Source organism: Pundamilia nyererei, unplaced genomic scaffold (assembly GCF_000239375.1).
Source record: "Pundamilia nyererei isolate P.nyererei 1_Seehausen unplaced genomic scaffold, PunNye1.0 scaffold00014, whole genome shotgun sequence".
Classification (NCBI taxonomy): Eukaryota; Metazoa; Chordata; class Actinopteri; order Cichliformes; family Cichlidae; genus Pundamilia; species Pundamilia nyererei.
Window position 1 is genome coordinate 4,921,755 of NW_005187415.1, and position 16,208 is coordinate 4,937,962.

Consider the following 16,208-nt stretch of genomic DNA (forward strand, 5'->3'; position numbering starts at 1 on the left):
GGATAAAACCTAAACGATACCCATCCCTAGTTACATCTCAGCCTTTAATATTTAAGATCATGACAGCATAATTTCTAAAAACAGACTGAACATGTATGCTTGGAAGTGTTTTTAGGAGAAAGCTTCTCCTCTCTATAAAGAAAAGAAAACCGCAGCGTAGGTTTGCAAAGTTGCATCTGAGGAAACCACAAGTCTTTTGGACAGACGGGACCAAGGCAGAGATGTTTGGCCATGATGCAAACATTTTGGCACAAACTAAACACAGCATGTAAGCACAAACATATCATGTGTCAGATAAAGTCTCACTTCTGAAGATACCCTATTTAGCTTTTAATGATGTGCGGTGACTGGGCAGGGTGTACAAGACATATATGCCACATACTGTACTTTGAAAATCGTTTTCTATAACCTCACCTTTATTCATTTGGACATCACACACACTTTGCAGTTTGTAACTGGCAGTTTAGAGACCATTTAACGTTCGATCAAGCTGAATCTGAAATTGGACATTTGCTTTCTACCAAACAGCTTTGCCAGGGGGCTCAGGTGCATGTGTGAAAACATCTATATATGTGGTGAGAGCATTAGATAGAACAATCCTAGAGATTTCTAGCAACCCAGGAGGAAACCCAGATTGATCTCCCGTTCCTCCGTCAAACAAGAAATCTAATAGTATGTGTGTGTTGTTGGTGTCGAGGTGTGCATGTGTTTGAAATATGCAGGTACAGCATTGTTTTTAGAGATTTTTCTCTTGTCTCCAAGGGAACTACCAACTGGTAGAACCTTTTTAAAAATGTTGGCTCAATATCCTCAAATAACAGGAGTGAGTTTTACAACTGCATAATTGAAATGAAGTGTTCATTTCCATTACACCATTTTTCAAATTATGAAAAGAGGTCCCGATTCCATCTCTAGAGAATGCCTGTAATTTCTCTTCTCTTCTCTTCTCTTCTCTTCTCTTCTCTTCTCTTCTCTTCTCTTTAGTGATCCATCAGTAATCTCTAGTCAGGGTTCAATCAACCTGTTAAATTCTCTCCTAACTGAACTGTGAAGCCATCACTGACCCCTTTTTTCTCCTGCTAACACGCTTGACTGGCAGGAGTTCAAACTGTGTGTGTCTTTTTGTGTAAATTCCTGTTTATCCGCTGGTGCAGAGGATATTTTTCTGTGTGTTTTTGTGTGATTATTCACCCAAGGTATATTTCTGTCCTCTATCCTTTTTGTCTCTGAAACACTCACCTTATTAAGTGCTGAGTAAATGCCAATGGACTCTGCCTCCCTAACCTTTTTCAACAGGCCTTGCTGTCCTTCACAATTCGACACAACCACGCGTTCAAACAGACACATCAAGCGGCATTTCATCGAGCAGGCAAACCAAGTGCAGCGAAAGATGGGTGAATGTATTCTGTGCCCATATTCGTGTGCATATTTGTATTTATTATCTATAAAAGACGTTTTCCATTAAAAGAAATAAAGTTTCACATGTTTAGCCATGGTTAGCTTATTGCGCTACAACCACTGTCTGATTATAAGATCAATGAACAACTTGTGGTGGCTCTGATTGCTGGTCCTGGTGATAGAAAGGCCATGATAAGATGGATAAACCAGAGTGTTTCAATTTCTCTCTCTCTCTCTCACCCTTGCTGTTGTGTTTTGTAGTGGGAATTATAATTGACATGGAGTAAAGACAAGCCACATGACACTCATATTGCCTGCTGGGAGCACTGAGGCAGGCCAGACTAGACAGGATGTGCACAACAAAGCCTGCCGCTGAGAGTAAAGAGTTGAAAGATAAAGTCGGGGCATAGATGGATAGAAAACACATGATCACACAGACACAGGCTAGCTGGCAACATTGGAGAGGTGGAGGCATTATGCGTGTGGTGGGAGGCTTCAGCGAGGTTATGGATGCACAGCATGGAAAGGCAGAAAGAGTAGATAGAAGGGAGGCGAACACCATGCTGCTGATCTCTCCCCCCAGGGTAGAGAGGAAGTGGAAGGCAATGGGATGGAAGTGAATAAAGGAGAAGGGAGAAACGGAAAAGAATAATAATGAGATGAGATGGCAGAGAGAATGTCAAAGGGGCAGTGTGGATGTGGGGATGTCATGTGAACAAATATCTCAGTAGCAAGGTGATGGTCATTTTCTTTTAGTGCTATTGTTGACATCTGTTTTTTTATCCACAGAAAAGAATATTGTGGTCCATCTGTGAGTGGTTTTCGTGTTCAGAAAAATACATTTCATTCCTCTTTGCTCCGCGTACTTGTGAAATGGTCTGAGCAGGTACGCAGCATAACCTCAAATCACCATAATCCCGAACAGCAGAAATTGCTCTGCTGCATTTTCACCACTATCACACCCCTGCTGAACGGTTATGCCTACTAAAGGTAATTCAAGTTCAGAGGGAGGGGAAAAAAGGGAAAAATCGCCAAAATATCAAATGCTTGCAGCTGGGATTAAGACCCCTGTGTGTCTGTCAAAAAAATGTCATTTTACCTGTGCAAAGCCTCTCTGTGCTCTGTCATGAAAATGGAGCCCTTTGACTCATGTACGTCTGCGTAGCACTGCTTTATTTATTTATTTTTCACCTTGTCACTTTAGCTTTTGGCAGTAAACACCGTGTCCTAGGCCAGCAGCGAATGCATCAATACCCAAAGAATAGTTCATGTAGAAGTCATATTGATCTGGTGAAATCTATGCATGGGACTTCGTTGGCCAAAGCAATAGTGCATTCACAGCACCAGGCCAGAGCATGAGCCACTCTTTCTATTACCTATGAACACAACAGAAATGCCCTGAAAGAGATTCATAGAATGCTGAGGTGGCTGATGTCTTGAAGATAGGATTAATATTATATTAAAAGGTGATTACATTTAATGTAATGTAAAAGTTAATCCAAAGTTAATGTACTTCTCAAAGAGGTTCAGCCTTCACATAATTACATTTGGAGACACATTGATTTAGCCACCTTAAAGCAAATTATAATCCATCAAGAATATGTCTAAAAACACCCCACCTAACCTGCGTCACCGAGGTTTTTTTCTTTATTTTTTTAAAATAACATTTACAGCCAAAGTTGTAGTTATTTTAACTTCAGCTATGTAATTTTATTTCATACATTTCTCATATACCTGCGTCCCACACATCTAACTGCCAAGCAGAGTAGCACACATTAGTCTTCTTTGTCAGTGTCAGGCGCTTGTTGCACTGAGCGCACACACTCGAGCACAGACAGACACGGGCACGTGCACAGCCGACCATGTATTCACAGACTGCCAGATTTTTTTTTTCTTTTCATCCTCATTCATGCATCATGTTTCTCTATGTGGATGCTATCTACAGTAATAAGCCATCGTGGTCATTGCTATTCAGATGCCATAATGCTGTCTATATATTCTGCTCCCTGGCAGATTCTAGCAGGAGCAAATCATTGGCTGAAGTTTCTGTGGGCTGCCTGATTAGTTGTGTGTTGTGTTGCGCTGACGTATCAATGAAGTTGCTATTGAATATTTAATGCATGTGTGATTGTATATTTCATCTAACACAATAATTGTCACTTCCCGATGACTCCATTAAAATGCTAACATGGCTGTCTGTTTGTGCGCTGCAGGCTGACTCATTCTTTTGATTTGGCAGAGTGATAAACTCCGGCACTAAAGACACGAGCCATGATTTTTTTTTTGCATTCTTATGTTACATAGCTTTATTTGTATTTATAAAGCACTTTTCAAAACCAAGTTACAGTACTAATAATAAAAGCAACAAATGTCAGTAAAGTTGAAGGTAAAAATTAAAAATGGATAAAAAAAAAATTTTAAAAGCAATTTAAAATTCTCAAGAGTAAATACAGGGAGGAAAGACCGTGCATATACACTCTTGGGTCTTAATACTGAAAATGGTTGGATAAAGGCATTAGCAGTTATTGAAATCAAAGGGAATTTTAGAGTCATGGGGCGGGGAACACAAAGGTTCAGTCAGCTTCAATGACTAAACGAGCCTTTGGAACTACTAACCATGCTAGAAGATCTCTGTGCATGTTATGATAGGAGATGCCCGAGTAAAGTGCATGGCTGTAAACAAGTCTAGAAGAAATAAAAGCATGGATGATTGCATCCTGGAAGAATAATGGAGGTTGGAAGTGGTAGAGTCAGATACTAATCATTAAAAAAGTCCACTATGTACGACTGCATGTTTCAAAACTGGTTACATAAATGACTGCAAAGTATCAAAAGAACGTAAAGAATAGAAAGTAGTTGTCAAAGACATCTATGTATTGTGTTGTAGAGCCATCTACTGAAACAGTGTAGTCTAACATGAGGAGTATAAGCGCCAAGATTTTTTTTTTCACAATTGCTAACAGACTTCGTGAAACCTTCACATCTTTTCTTTAAAAAAGAAACCAAGAAAAAAAAAATAAAGCACACGTCAGAAAACTCAACAGAATTGTTTTCTCTGATTAAAACCACAGAATAGTTTCAAAGAATAGTTTCAGATCATTCACAACATCAGACAAAAAAAAAGGTTCTGAAAAAGATAATTTGGGTGTTTTCTTTATTTGTCTGCTTTTGAAAGTCTGCAAAAATCATGACAAATATGAAGTAAAAAGACAAACAACTAAACAAAGTGATCTCTTTTTTTTTTTTTTTTTTATATGCACGAAGAGGGCAAAGTCAACCGGACTCAAATTCCTTGTTTGTGTGCACAAACTTGCCCAAATAAAGATGATTCTGATTAAACCAAACATTGATATGGTAAAGACTGAAGATTATGATGATCTGCTACAGTTTTTCCAGGTTGTAAACACACACACTCACACAAAGTGGAACTACCAACAACATGACTCCAAACTAATAAACTCTCAGCTCTTTTGGTCTCCTTTGGTTCAAATGTCATTCTCAAACACATCTTTGTAAATCTCTGAAAACAGATTGTATCATTTAGTACACTTTGTTGACCTATGGGAACACTGGCCTTCAAAATGGAAAACACTGATTACCAGTTAGTCTCACTCATGTTGAACCGGTTCAGCGTCAATTAGAAAAAAATTCAATCATGTGTCAGAGTCTAAAAGAGGCATTTAGGGACTTATACAGGTGTTAGGCAAGAAGATGGAGCAGCATGAACACAGAGGACTAGTCAGGGTAAAGGGAGGCCTAGGAGACAGCGAGGACAATTTACAGTTTGTTTTTCTGTTTTTTGTCACTTCTCCTGAACACTTTGTATTATAGTAAATATTTCTTTGGATACGTTTTGTATCTGTGCACTAATTTTCTGTATAATACAAGGATGGTACTGGTTGTTGTACTTATTAGAAAGGTGAGATTACAGAATTTTGCTACGTACTGTGTGAAATACTAAATAATTTGCCCTAAAACGTTAACAATGCATAAAATGCTCTTGAGGTTAGCTTATCTTACCCTGGCACTGAAAAAAATCAACAATCCACAACACAAATGTAGTCTTTTGGTCTAGAATATGGTTAATTGATATATTTTAATTCTTCATTTTTAATGTACAAGCAGAATTTCTCCCTGCCGTGACCATTTTCACTATATTTTGCTGAGTGTTTTTGTGTAATCCCTTTTCCTTGCATTGTTCTACAAGTCTAGTGTTTTATTAGAAACAGCCTTGCTTATGTGTGTGTCTGTGTGTGTGTGTGTGTGTGTTTACATGAAAGATCCTTCATCCTCAGATAAAACATGAGCTAGAGGGACAGCAGGACATCCCGGGCTGGGGAGTATCAGACATCAGCAGGCATCTGATGCAGTATCAGTGTGTGTTCAGTAAAAAAAAAAGACAGCAAAGAAGCAAACACATGTATTCTCAGACGCACACATACACAAACAGTCACATGCATGTACACAGCCCTACTCCGGGGGCACTGCTGTAATTGGATGTCTGATTACTGTCAGATAGCGTGCGTGCATGTGTGTGTGTCTCTCTCTGTGTGTAGGGGTGGGGGCACATTTCTATGTCAAAGAGAGGGCTGTTGCAACAGTAGAGTTAAAGCAAGAGAGATCAACACTCAGAAGTCATACAGAGAGTATCAGACAGAGAAGTGGGCATGTTCTCTCTTTGTGATTTCTGAGCTTAACGTTGACCTTGTGATTTTTATCTGTTGTCTGGCATCCAATCATCCCTTGCTTATCTCCCTCCCCCTTGCTTTATATGCTACATCGTTTCATCTTTCCGTCCTTTTCCATTTCCTCCTTCCCTAGTTCCAGAATCCTCCTCTTCTACTTCTCATTTCTCCACCCGTCCTGCCTATCATCCTGCAATCCCTTATCCCATCTCTTCGTTTGAGGTCTTCGCCATCTATCCCCTCTTGTCTGGCCCACTGCCGATCCTGTCCTCCCACCACCCAGCAGAAGCCATTGGGATTAGTCTGATTGATTAGAAGTACTGGTGATGTGCGACTGGCGATGGAAGGTCAGATGACTCAGTGGAGACATCGAGACTGACTTGTCTCCTGCCTCACAAAAGTAGTCTCCCGTTGCAGTTGTCAGATCTCACAGAAACTTGTTCAAAACTAGTGGACTTTCTATATACTTGCTGATATTGAAGAATAAAGTACGAAAAGTGCTTATTAGTCAGCACTTTCGAGCACTGTTTGGGTTTTGGCTTGTGCAGATTTAGAAATGGAAAAGCTTTTTCTGTTTCCTTTTCTTATGGGTTTTAGATGTGGGTTGACGCGTGTTATACCAAATTCTGTGGAAAAGCAAAAAGAATGTAAATACTCAGATATATATTTGCACAAGATGATTCAGATACAGCTGTAACTTGGGGTCTCGTGTGAATTATCACTACAATGCTACTTCCAGTATTTTCTCAAGGTTCCATTCACAGCCACTAATTAGGGGGAAAAAATGAATACGCAACATGTATAGCTTGTGCTTTCCTACTAATTTTGTCAGTCTTTCTTAACCACTAATTTCTTATATTTTCCAAAGTTCTTTATGTTTTCTTATCATATTGCTTTTTAATGGAAATGCTTACATCATTTAAAGAGGCTGCACACTCGTCTGATGCGTGCATGGCGCTCTGTGCATTAGGCTTCCACCTTTCTTCACATTAGACCTGAGCAAATGCTGACTTCAGCCGGACTTCATGACTCCTGTGGTGATGACAAACCTGCCAACTCACACAGTTCATTTCAATACAGTTCAGTTCAATGCAATTTTATTTATATAGCACCAAATCACAACAACAGTCATCTCAAAGTGGTTTGTATTGTTAGGTAAAGACCCCACAATAATACAAACAATCCCCTGTGAGTCAGCACATGGCTACAGTGCGAAGGAAAAACTCATTTTTAAGGGAAAGAAACTTCTGGAAGAACCAGAATCAGGCAGGAGTAGCCACATGCCACAACTGGTTGTGGGTGAGGGGAGGGAGACAGGACAAAAGACACACATTAAATGCGAAATTGCATATAAACACATAGAGTGAAAAGAAGTAAGAGAAGAAGAAATGCTCAGTGCAACCCCAAATTTTATATATATACTTTTAAAGTGCTTTAAATGTGCTATTATGTTGCTTTTTCATGGAAATACTTGCAGCAGTTAGATGGGTTCCATTTTTGCCTGTGATGCACATTCGTCTGATGCATGCACAGTGCTGCATGCATTAGGTGTCCACCTGTCTCCACATTAGACCTGAGCAAATGCTGACTTCAGCTAGACTGTCTGACTCCTGTGGTGATGACAATTCTGCCAACACACACACACACACACACCCACACACTCGTTTTCATATCTTAGTGAGGAGGTCCCCACGAGTTCAAACTCGTCCCCATAAGTCACCGTTGGTCCCCACAAGTATAGTGGCATTTCAATTTTCTGTCCCCGAAAAGATGTCTAAACATGTACACACACAGACACACACGCGCATACACACACGCGCACACACAAACGCGCGCACACACATACATGTCAGGTGTTGCTACACAGTGCACTCAGACATTTTCTGTGTGACGGTAGTGAAACTTAGATGCTAAAAGGCCAAGATTTACTTTACAAGGCACAGTCTGACCTCTATGTATGAAATAAGTATAGGTGACAAGTTCAAGTCCTTTTCATTTAATCTGCAGTCAGTGCCTCTGTCCTTCACATTTGCCTCACAGATGAAAAGTAAAAGGACTTGCATGGGTTTGTGACAGGACAGCATAAAGATTGATGCATTAACATGCTTGGCTTTTTGCACCACATAGAAACCGTTACTTTACCCTGCAACACATTGTAAATTAGTTTTTTTTATTTTAGTTTTAGCACATATGACACTTTCAGTTTAATTATACATACATATTTTAATGTTTATTAATGTACAGGATTTTCCAAGTTTTAGATAATTAGAACTGTAATTTACTGTAGTATCACCCAGTAGCCTCTCTTTAGTTGCCCACAGAAGGAGAGACAGTTAATTCCCATCTGCTCACAACTATGTTTTGATGTGTTTAAAAGTTTATTCTATTTTATTTTCATATCAATTAAATTAGTGTTGCACAGAAAGTTTCAAGTGATTGTACTAGTAATTTTCAACCCTTTCTACTGGGATGTTTGAATGTTAGGGTCAGATATTGATGTAAGCAACATTAAAGCTTGGGTCCATCCTGCCTTGTGTCAGTGGTTCAGAATGGTGGTGATAGTGTAATGGTGTCTTGGGACACTTTGGGCCCCTTAGTACCAACTGAGCATCATTTAAATGCCTCAGACTACCTGAGTATTGTTGCTGACCATGTCTGTCCCTTTATGACCACAGTGTACCCATCTTCTAATGGCTTCTTCAAGCAAGAAAACGCACCATGTCACAAAACTCAAATCATCTCAAACTGGTTTCTACAAGATGACACTGATTCCACTGTACTTGAATGGGCTCCGCGGTCACCAGAACTCAGTCAAACAGAGCACTTTTGAGAAATGATGGAACAGAAGATTTGGCTCATGGATGTCCAGCCGGCTAACCTGTAACAACTGTGTGATGCAATCATGTCAATATGAACCAAAATCTCCGGGGAACTTTCCAGCACCTTGTTAAATCCATGCTGTGAAAAATAGTCAAAATCTATAGTTAAATAGACATAATAATTATTTATGTAATAATTAATCTAAACATTATTAAAAACAAAAACAAAAACAAAAAATGAACGCTCTGGTTTGTTTTTAGCCAATTCTTGCTGTTCACATGCTGCCTATAGATACTAAATAGAAAGATGTTTTTGTTTTCTGCAATGTATTTTCCATTCTTCACTTGCGTACAAAAACCACAATAACGCACACTAAAGAAAAGACAGATTTTTCCAGTGCCTAGGATTATAATAATACAATATAGATGCAGACTGAAAGATAACTCCTGCAACTATATTATTAAATTCTGCTATAATATACTGAGACTAGATTGTAAATGAGGTTTTTAGATAGATACCACAAATTATTGTATTTTGTCTGAGCATCACCCGAAGCGGTTTATGCTGTGCCATCTAGCAAATATTCAATATCCACCCACTGATGCAAACTAGTGCCTTCATTTATACAGTGGGAACTCTAACATAATGAGCAATGTTCCAAATGTTGGTGTGGGGTTGTAATTTTCCCTCAGTGTGTATTCACGCTACGCTAATCAAAAGTTGACCAAAACAACATTCTTTTTCTGAAAACTGAAGAAACTCTGCCCGTTTTTTTTAGCGCTCCCTGCACCAACCGGTGTTCCATTATCATCAAATTATAAGCTACCAAACTTGAACCCGTTACAAGTTTAGAAAAACATTTCCACCTGAGGGTGGTTTCAGGTCTGAGCAGCATCTTTTTTGAGTTTGTGTTTGGGCCGCTTTGAATTTTCAAGCCTGTCTGAGGCTCTGTGACCTGTATCCTTTAAGGCTTATTTTAATGGGAGGATGCACATTTCTTTGGACAGCGGTTTGTGGGTTGTCAATGATTCATTAGGAAGCCTGCATAGGACATTTACCTCAGAGGCTGAAAAAAAGACACACATTGTGTGGGACAAAAAAATTTGCGCACCACATGAAAAACAGCACAAAAAAAAACCCATATAAAAAAATTGGTAAGATCCCATGTTAGTAAGTACAGAACTTACACAAGCATTGTTTAAAAAGCCAAGTGCACATGCACCACCACACATACACAAAAGAAAAAAATCATTGACTTCAAAGGGCCTATATCACAGTACCCCCACTCATGAACAGAAGCAGAGGGCAACTTCTAATTTTAAAGTGTGTGCTAATGAGGTTTGGAGAGAAAGAAAGAGTGTGTGCATGTGTCTAAGTATTCTCCATAGTAACAATCCATTGGCAAGTGTTTATGTAGTGGGAGTCCGGAGACAGGGTTTATCAAGGAAATACCAAGCTGGAGAAAGAAATTAATTTCTTTCTTTGTGGATTTGTAGACCACACAGAGCCTCGCATTTGATCCAACCATGTTTAATCCTGTGCTAATAGTAACAGCTGATAGGGCATGTGTGTCTCTCAAAATTATCAGGACACACTTGCAGGCTGCTTGGAGGATAATGCGACTGTATTGTAATGGAACAATTATTACAGAAAGGGAGTCGGATTTTATTGCCTTTGTTTCACTTTATTACCCCAGTCATGTTTAACACAGAACTATGCATACACGCACACATACACACACACCAGTCACTAGCCATGAAGAAATTTCATTCATTGGCCTTAACACTTTGCATATGACTGGGTAGCAGTAGTGATTTATAGTCAGCAGCCTGTGTTGTTCATGTGTTTTTTACTATATTTTTCAAGTAAATGCATCAGTTTCTTTTGTCGTGAAGACTTAAGATTGGGTGGGCTTTAATGGGACTTTCTGGTTTTTAAGTGGGCTGCAGTACTCTTGACTTTTGGGAATGGCTGTAAAGTTTTGAACCACGTATACTCTTAATTTTTTAATTCAGGTGTTTTTAGTTCTACTGCCACAAGTGATTAAAATCAGGTCATGTAGTCTGACTTTACAAACATCTGTGAAAGAATGGGGTGTTCTAAAGAGGTCACTGATTTCAAGTCTGGTACTGTAATAGGAGGCCACCTCCTTCTAGATGCTCCACAATCAACAAATGGTATTATTGCCAAGTAGAAGCATTTGCAAACCAAATCAGGACTGATTGCATAGTGTGATAAAGTCACCAACCTGCATTGCTGCAGAGCTCCAAACATCCTCTGGCATTAACATCAGCAATGAAACTGTGAGCCAGGAGCTTCATGGCATGGGTTTCCATGGCTGAGCAGCCCATACAAGTGTAAGATCTAAGTGACCTTGTACTTTTATTCATGTAGTACAGCAATATTATAAAATGCACGGGTTTATCAGTGAATGTGTGCAAACCTTTACAGAGTCAACAACACAGTTTGTGCAGAAGCAGAAATGACTGCTGTGAAATTCATGTAAGGTAGGTTTGAGGGATTAATAAAAACAACATATGAAAAAAGAAGAAAAAATTTGCTTGTTGCATTTTATGCACTGTCTGATGTGTAAGGAGTTTAGGTAATTATTTCAGGATGCAGTGCCCCAAGTTTAGCTAGTTCGTTCCTGAAATTGTCTAAATACTTTGGAGGTATTAGGAAAAGTTTGATGAGCTACAGGTGAGAAGAAATTGACAAAAGCAAGACGCACACAGTGAGAAGGATGAGTAATTTCTCTCTTTTTCTTCTTCCCCATTCAAGTCTCTGTTGGATAATAGATGAAATGGTGCAGAGAGAAGAGGGTGTGGGAGGGAAGCAGATTGTTAATTAAACGCTGAGACAGCGGCGTTTCCCTTCCTGCAACTGAAAAAAATTCAACCTCTAAACAGAATGGAGTTAATTACCGACTGCCAGGGTTTCGTTTGGAGAGACGCTGGACACACTTAACATTGGATTTATCATCACAGCTTGCACTCTGCCTCTCTCTGTAACAGCTGCAGAGGGGACAAGCGGATACAAATGCATAGTAACGTGTAACACGCACACAAAAATGCACATTAAACTGCATGTATTTCCACAGATAGCTGAGTGCATTGATTCATTCCTCGTGGCCACAGGTTGATTCCTATTCACACAGACAAAAAACAGGTATTCACGGGGCACAATGCTACACCTCGCATCTGCGCCCAGAGATGTGAAAAACATGAGCGCGCACTCACACGTTCAAGGAATTAGGATTCAGTCACATTCAATTCCACAGCGAAGGCTCAATAATCAGGTTATTAGTGATAAACGGAGAGCTCGGTGTGTTGGTGCTCAGTGGATAAAGAGCTCATAATTCAATTAGCCCATTGTAGATGAACGTGCTACAACTGGCAAATTATGTAACAAAAACTGACTATTACAGTGACACAATACAGCTGTTATCTGAAGTGAATGAAGAGATTTTCTTACGGTTTCCACATTAGCATGCGCAGCGTGTGATCATATGTCTCCAAACAATTAATTATACAGTTTACACACAATCAGCCAAATTACGAGCCTTTGACTATAAGACAAGAACAGCTGAAAGTTAAAATTGACTGAACAGCTTTTCACACTTTGATTTCTCTAAATATAGCACTAATTCCGACTTAATCCAATAATGATGAACATTATTGACATAACAAATGCCAGTAAATAATGTGTTTACTGCTTTGTTTATCCAGAGGATAATGAGTGTCTAATGCTCTCAGGCAGTTTCCCTCCTCGGGAAACAGCAGCACGCTGCTGACTTGATTTGCTTTGGAGACTACTTGAGGTGCTGATTTTAAAGATTACAGAATACACTAAAAATATTTTTGCATATTAGAAGTTTTTGACAAAGAGCAGAAATATAGGCTACAAATATTCAGGATATTTTTTGCAAATTTTTTTCTTGACTTTTTCTTTTTATGCATGTCTGTGTTTGGAACGTGAAGCCAGTCCTCTGTTTCCCGTGCCCTGCTGTGCAAGGATTTGGATATTGAACCTTGTTTCCTGTTAAGCTTTCAACTTGACATTCTGGGAGTGATTAAAAAAAGAAGCTGTTGATGCGTCTCCTGACCTGCCTCGCAGCTGTGCTTTTAGCTGAGAAGCAAAAGGTGTGCGCTAATATCTGACGTTCACTTTTAACATGCCGTCAATTTTTTTTCCCATTTCTGCACCATCAAATATGTGAAGTGTTTGGCTGCGATAGTGACAGCCAAGTGTGCGTGCACGCGCGTGTGTGGAGAAGCTCTTAAGTTTACAGACAATATTTGATATTTTCTTTATCTGGGAAACTCGTTCTCCACAGGGACAGTTATTAATGATGGTTGTGAGGCTGTGAAACAAACAGCGATTTAATCACTTTTATGCTGCTCCAAGGACAATGGCGGGAGAATGCAATCGTCAGCGCTTGTGTATTTGAGTGTATGCGTGTACATATGCCACGCTGAATTTATTTATGATTTGCTGTTTTTGTATATGTATGCAAAAGTGCATGTCTACTTGGTCATTATCCTTGAGAACGTATTTTGAACATTTAAATATTTGCTTCTTGTGTGTGTCTGTGTGAGAATGAGTGTAAATGTGCGAGTGTGTAGGGGAGTGGGGTAGAGGTGGGTACTTGTGCAGATTTTGTCACTTTAGTGATTATCCTTGAGAGGCTTTTAATTTGAGGCTAATGAGTATTTGTTTTAGCGCTCATGCACTCCGGTGTGCGCATTTATGTGGATGTGTGTGCGTCTGTGTGTGTGTGCGTGTGTGTGATTAAGGGCTGTGACATAGTGAAAGCGACAGACTGTACAGATGTTCAATAAATGGTCTGGAACAGGCAGGGAGGAAAGGGGACATCATTCATACTTTCTCACTTCTATATACAGACACACACACACTCACTCTCTCTCTCTCTCTCACACACACACACACACACAGACATTCCCAGAGACGTGAATGAAATGAATGTGTAGACTCACACACAAAAGACATGGATACACAATGTCCATCATAAATTCTGTACAGATATAACAAAGGCAATGTACAACAATAACATAATCCTACACACTCACACACACATACTGCTAAAAAGAATTTACACAATAGCTAATGATTGAATGCAGCCAGAGTGAATTAACAGCTTAAAAAAACCACCTCCTGAGGTGGCTGAAAACAGTATGCAACAGTGTGTCCGTGTGTGTGAGAGGGCTGAGGGATCAAGGCGGAACCAGGTAGACAGAAATCTTCATTATCTCATATTGTGAGTGAAATAACTAATATTGCTGCACTCGACAATAGTAAATTAAGGAGGTGAAGTGGGTACAGACGATATTTCTTGCCACTTACTCTGTGCAGTGCCGTGATTTTAAATCATTCATGCCCCATTCCTCTTTTCCTTTGTTTCTTACAGTTTTCTCTCCTGTGATCAACACCACCTACCTCCACCATCATCTCAATTCATTTTAGCAAATTCTTTTTTTAATGCTCGTTCTCCTTTCCTGCTTTTCCCCCCTCCTCAGCTTCCCACTGTTTATTTTCACTTCTTCCTTTTAGTCTTTTTCGGTATCAATTTTAACATCCCTTTTCTTCTTCAGCGTTCCTCTCTTAGAATTTCCCAGTCCCCCAGATTCCTCCTACCCTTTCTCTACTTTCTTCCTACCTAGTCCGCTCTTACCTGTCAGTTTTTGTTTAATCTTTTCAAATGTTTTTTGTCTTGAATCTTTTGGAGAACAAATTGTATTGAACAGCCAGTACTATTTTACGTTCAGTCATGTCTCTTCCCGGACTTTAGTGAATATCTTGCTTTCTTTCTCTGCTGCCATGTTAACCAACCACTTACTCTTACCTTTATCTCAAAGCTGTGAGGGTGTTCGAAGTGTTAAAGCCTTCGTCAGAGGCCTCGACACAGAGTGCTTTGAATAGTTTCAGAAATGTGTACAAGCCGACCCGAGAGTGAAATTAGTGTTGAAAACAGAATGGAAAATGCAAATCAGTGAATCTAAAATAGATGATGCAATCTGTCCCTCCTTTTGCTTTTCCCCCCTCTTCTGTCTCAGGTGGTGTGTGTATTGCCCAGTCCTTGAAGATCCCCAGGGAGCCCAGGCCAGGGGAGTTTGACAAGATCATCAGACGCCTGCTGGAGACCTCCAATGCCAGGGCCATCATCATGTTCGCTAATGAGGATGACATACGGTACGTGTTGTGCACTTTAAAAACGAACCCTGCTGGTCAACTTTCCCGCTGCTATCAGGTGTACTTTTTTGTTTAATAAGATTTTCTGTGACATTTTCAACATATTTTACAATAGAAACCTTTTGACACCTACATGCTCGCTGTGATTACAATTATGTTATTCTGAAGAACAAAAGACCTGGTTTTCATATCGCTATTCTTTAGCAACTCACTTGGTTAGAAGTGTTGCATTGTGGTACCGACAAGAGTTCGCACTATACTACAGGCACAATTATTGCATTTACATCTTGAATGATGATGTACATAATTATTAGGCAGTTATGAAAATTGAGATTTAAACAAAAAAAATCAAATATTATAAAATGCAGTTTTGACTCATACGACCCCCTGAAATGGCTTAATTACTGGTCAATCAGACCTCTTGTCTTTGGGTCCTGCCAAAAATGCTTGAAGAATAAAGCCTTTTTAGATAAATGCTGTCCAGAATGCTAAGCTCCAGAATGCTTGAGATTTGGAAATAAATACTTGATGACATGTTTTTCACACATTTTATGGATAGAAAAAAAAGGAGTCACTCCTCACGGGCAAGACGGATGCTGCCTGTTGCTGCATCAGTTATAGATATAAGCAGTGGTACAAGAAAAAAGCTGCAGTGATCTTTATGTAGGGTTAAGCCTAAATCAATACCCCACTGCTCGACTTGTCTGCTGTAGTCTATCTTCAGATATTTGAATGATCTTTTCTTTTTCTAAAACAGACGAGTTCTGGATGCAGCTAAAAGGAACAACCAGACGGGTCACTTCCTGTGGGTGGGTTCAGACAGCTGGGGGTCCAAGATCTCCCCTGTGATTGGCCAGGAGAGGGTGGCCGAGGGGGCCATCACAATTCTTCCCAAAAGGGCATCTGTGGATGGTAAGGATAATAACAAGCATATACGAAGCTGTCAGCACACATGCAGGTAATAACTGAGAAGATGTGAGGAATAATAAAAGTAGTTCTCACCTGCACTGAAACTGGATTTGTGGCAAATGAAAGAAAGCCGAAGCAGCGTCTGCTCAAACTTTGATAGATCAAATTAAGGAGTCAGGGGAAAGA

At 39.7% G+C, this 16,208-nt stretch overlaps 1 protein-coding gene across 4 annotated transcripts in view; it reads left to right on the plus strand.

Moving 5' to 3' along the window:
* The window catches only part of grm8a (glutamate receptor, metabotropic 8a), a 292,622-nt gene that overhangs the window by 176,454 nt on the left and 99,960 nt on the right, over positions 1–16,208 (plus strand). For all 4 annotated transcript variants that reach the window (XM_005725264.1, XM_005725266.1, XM_005725263.1 and 1 more), the window contains exons 4-5: positions 14,978–15,113; positions 15,871–16,025. In XM_005725264.1, coding sequence (XP_005725321.1) covers positions 14,978–15,113; positions 15,871–16,025 — 291 coding nt within the window. The remainder of the gene's footprint in view (positions 1–14,977; positions 15,114–15,870; positions 16,026–16,208) is intronic.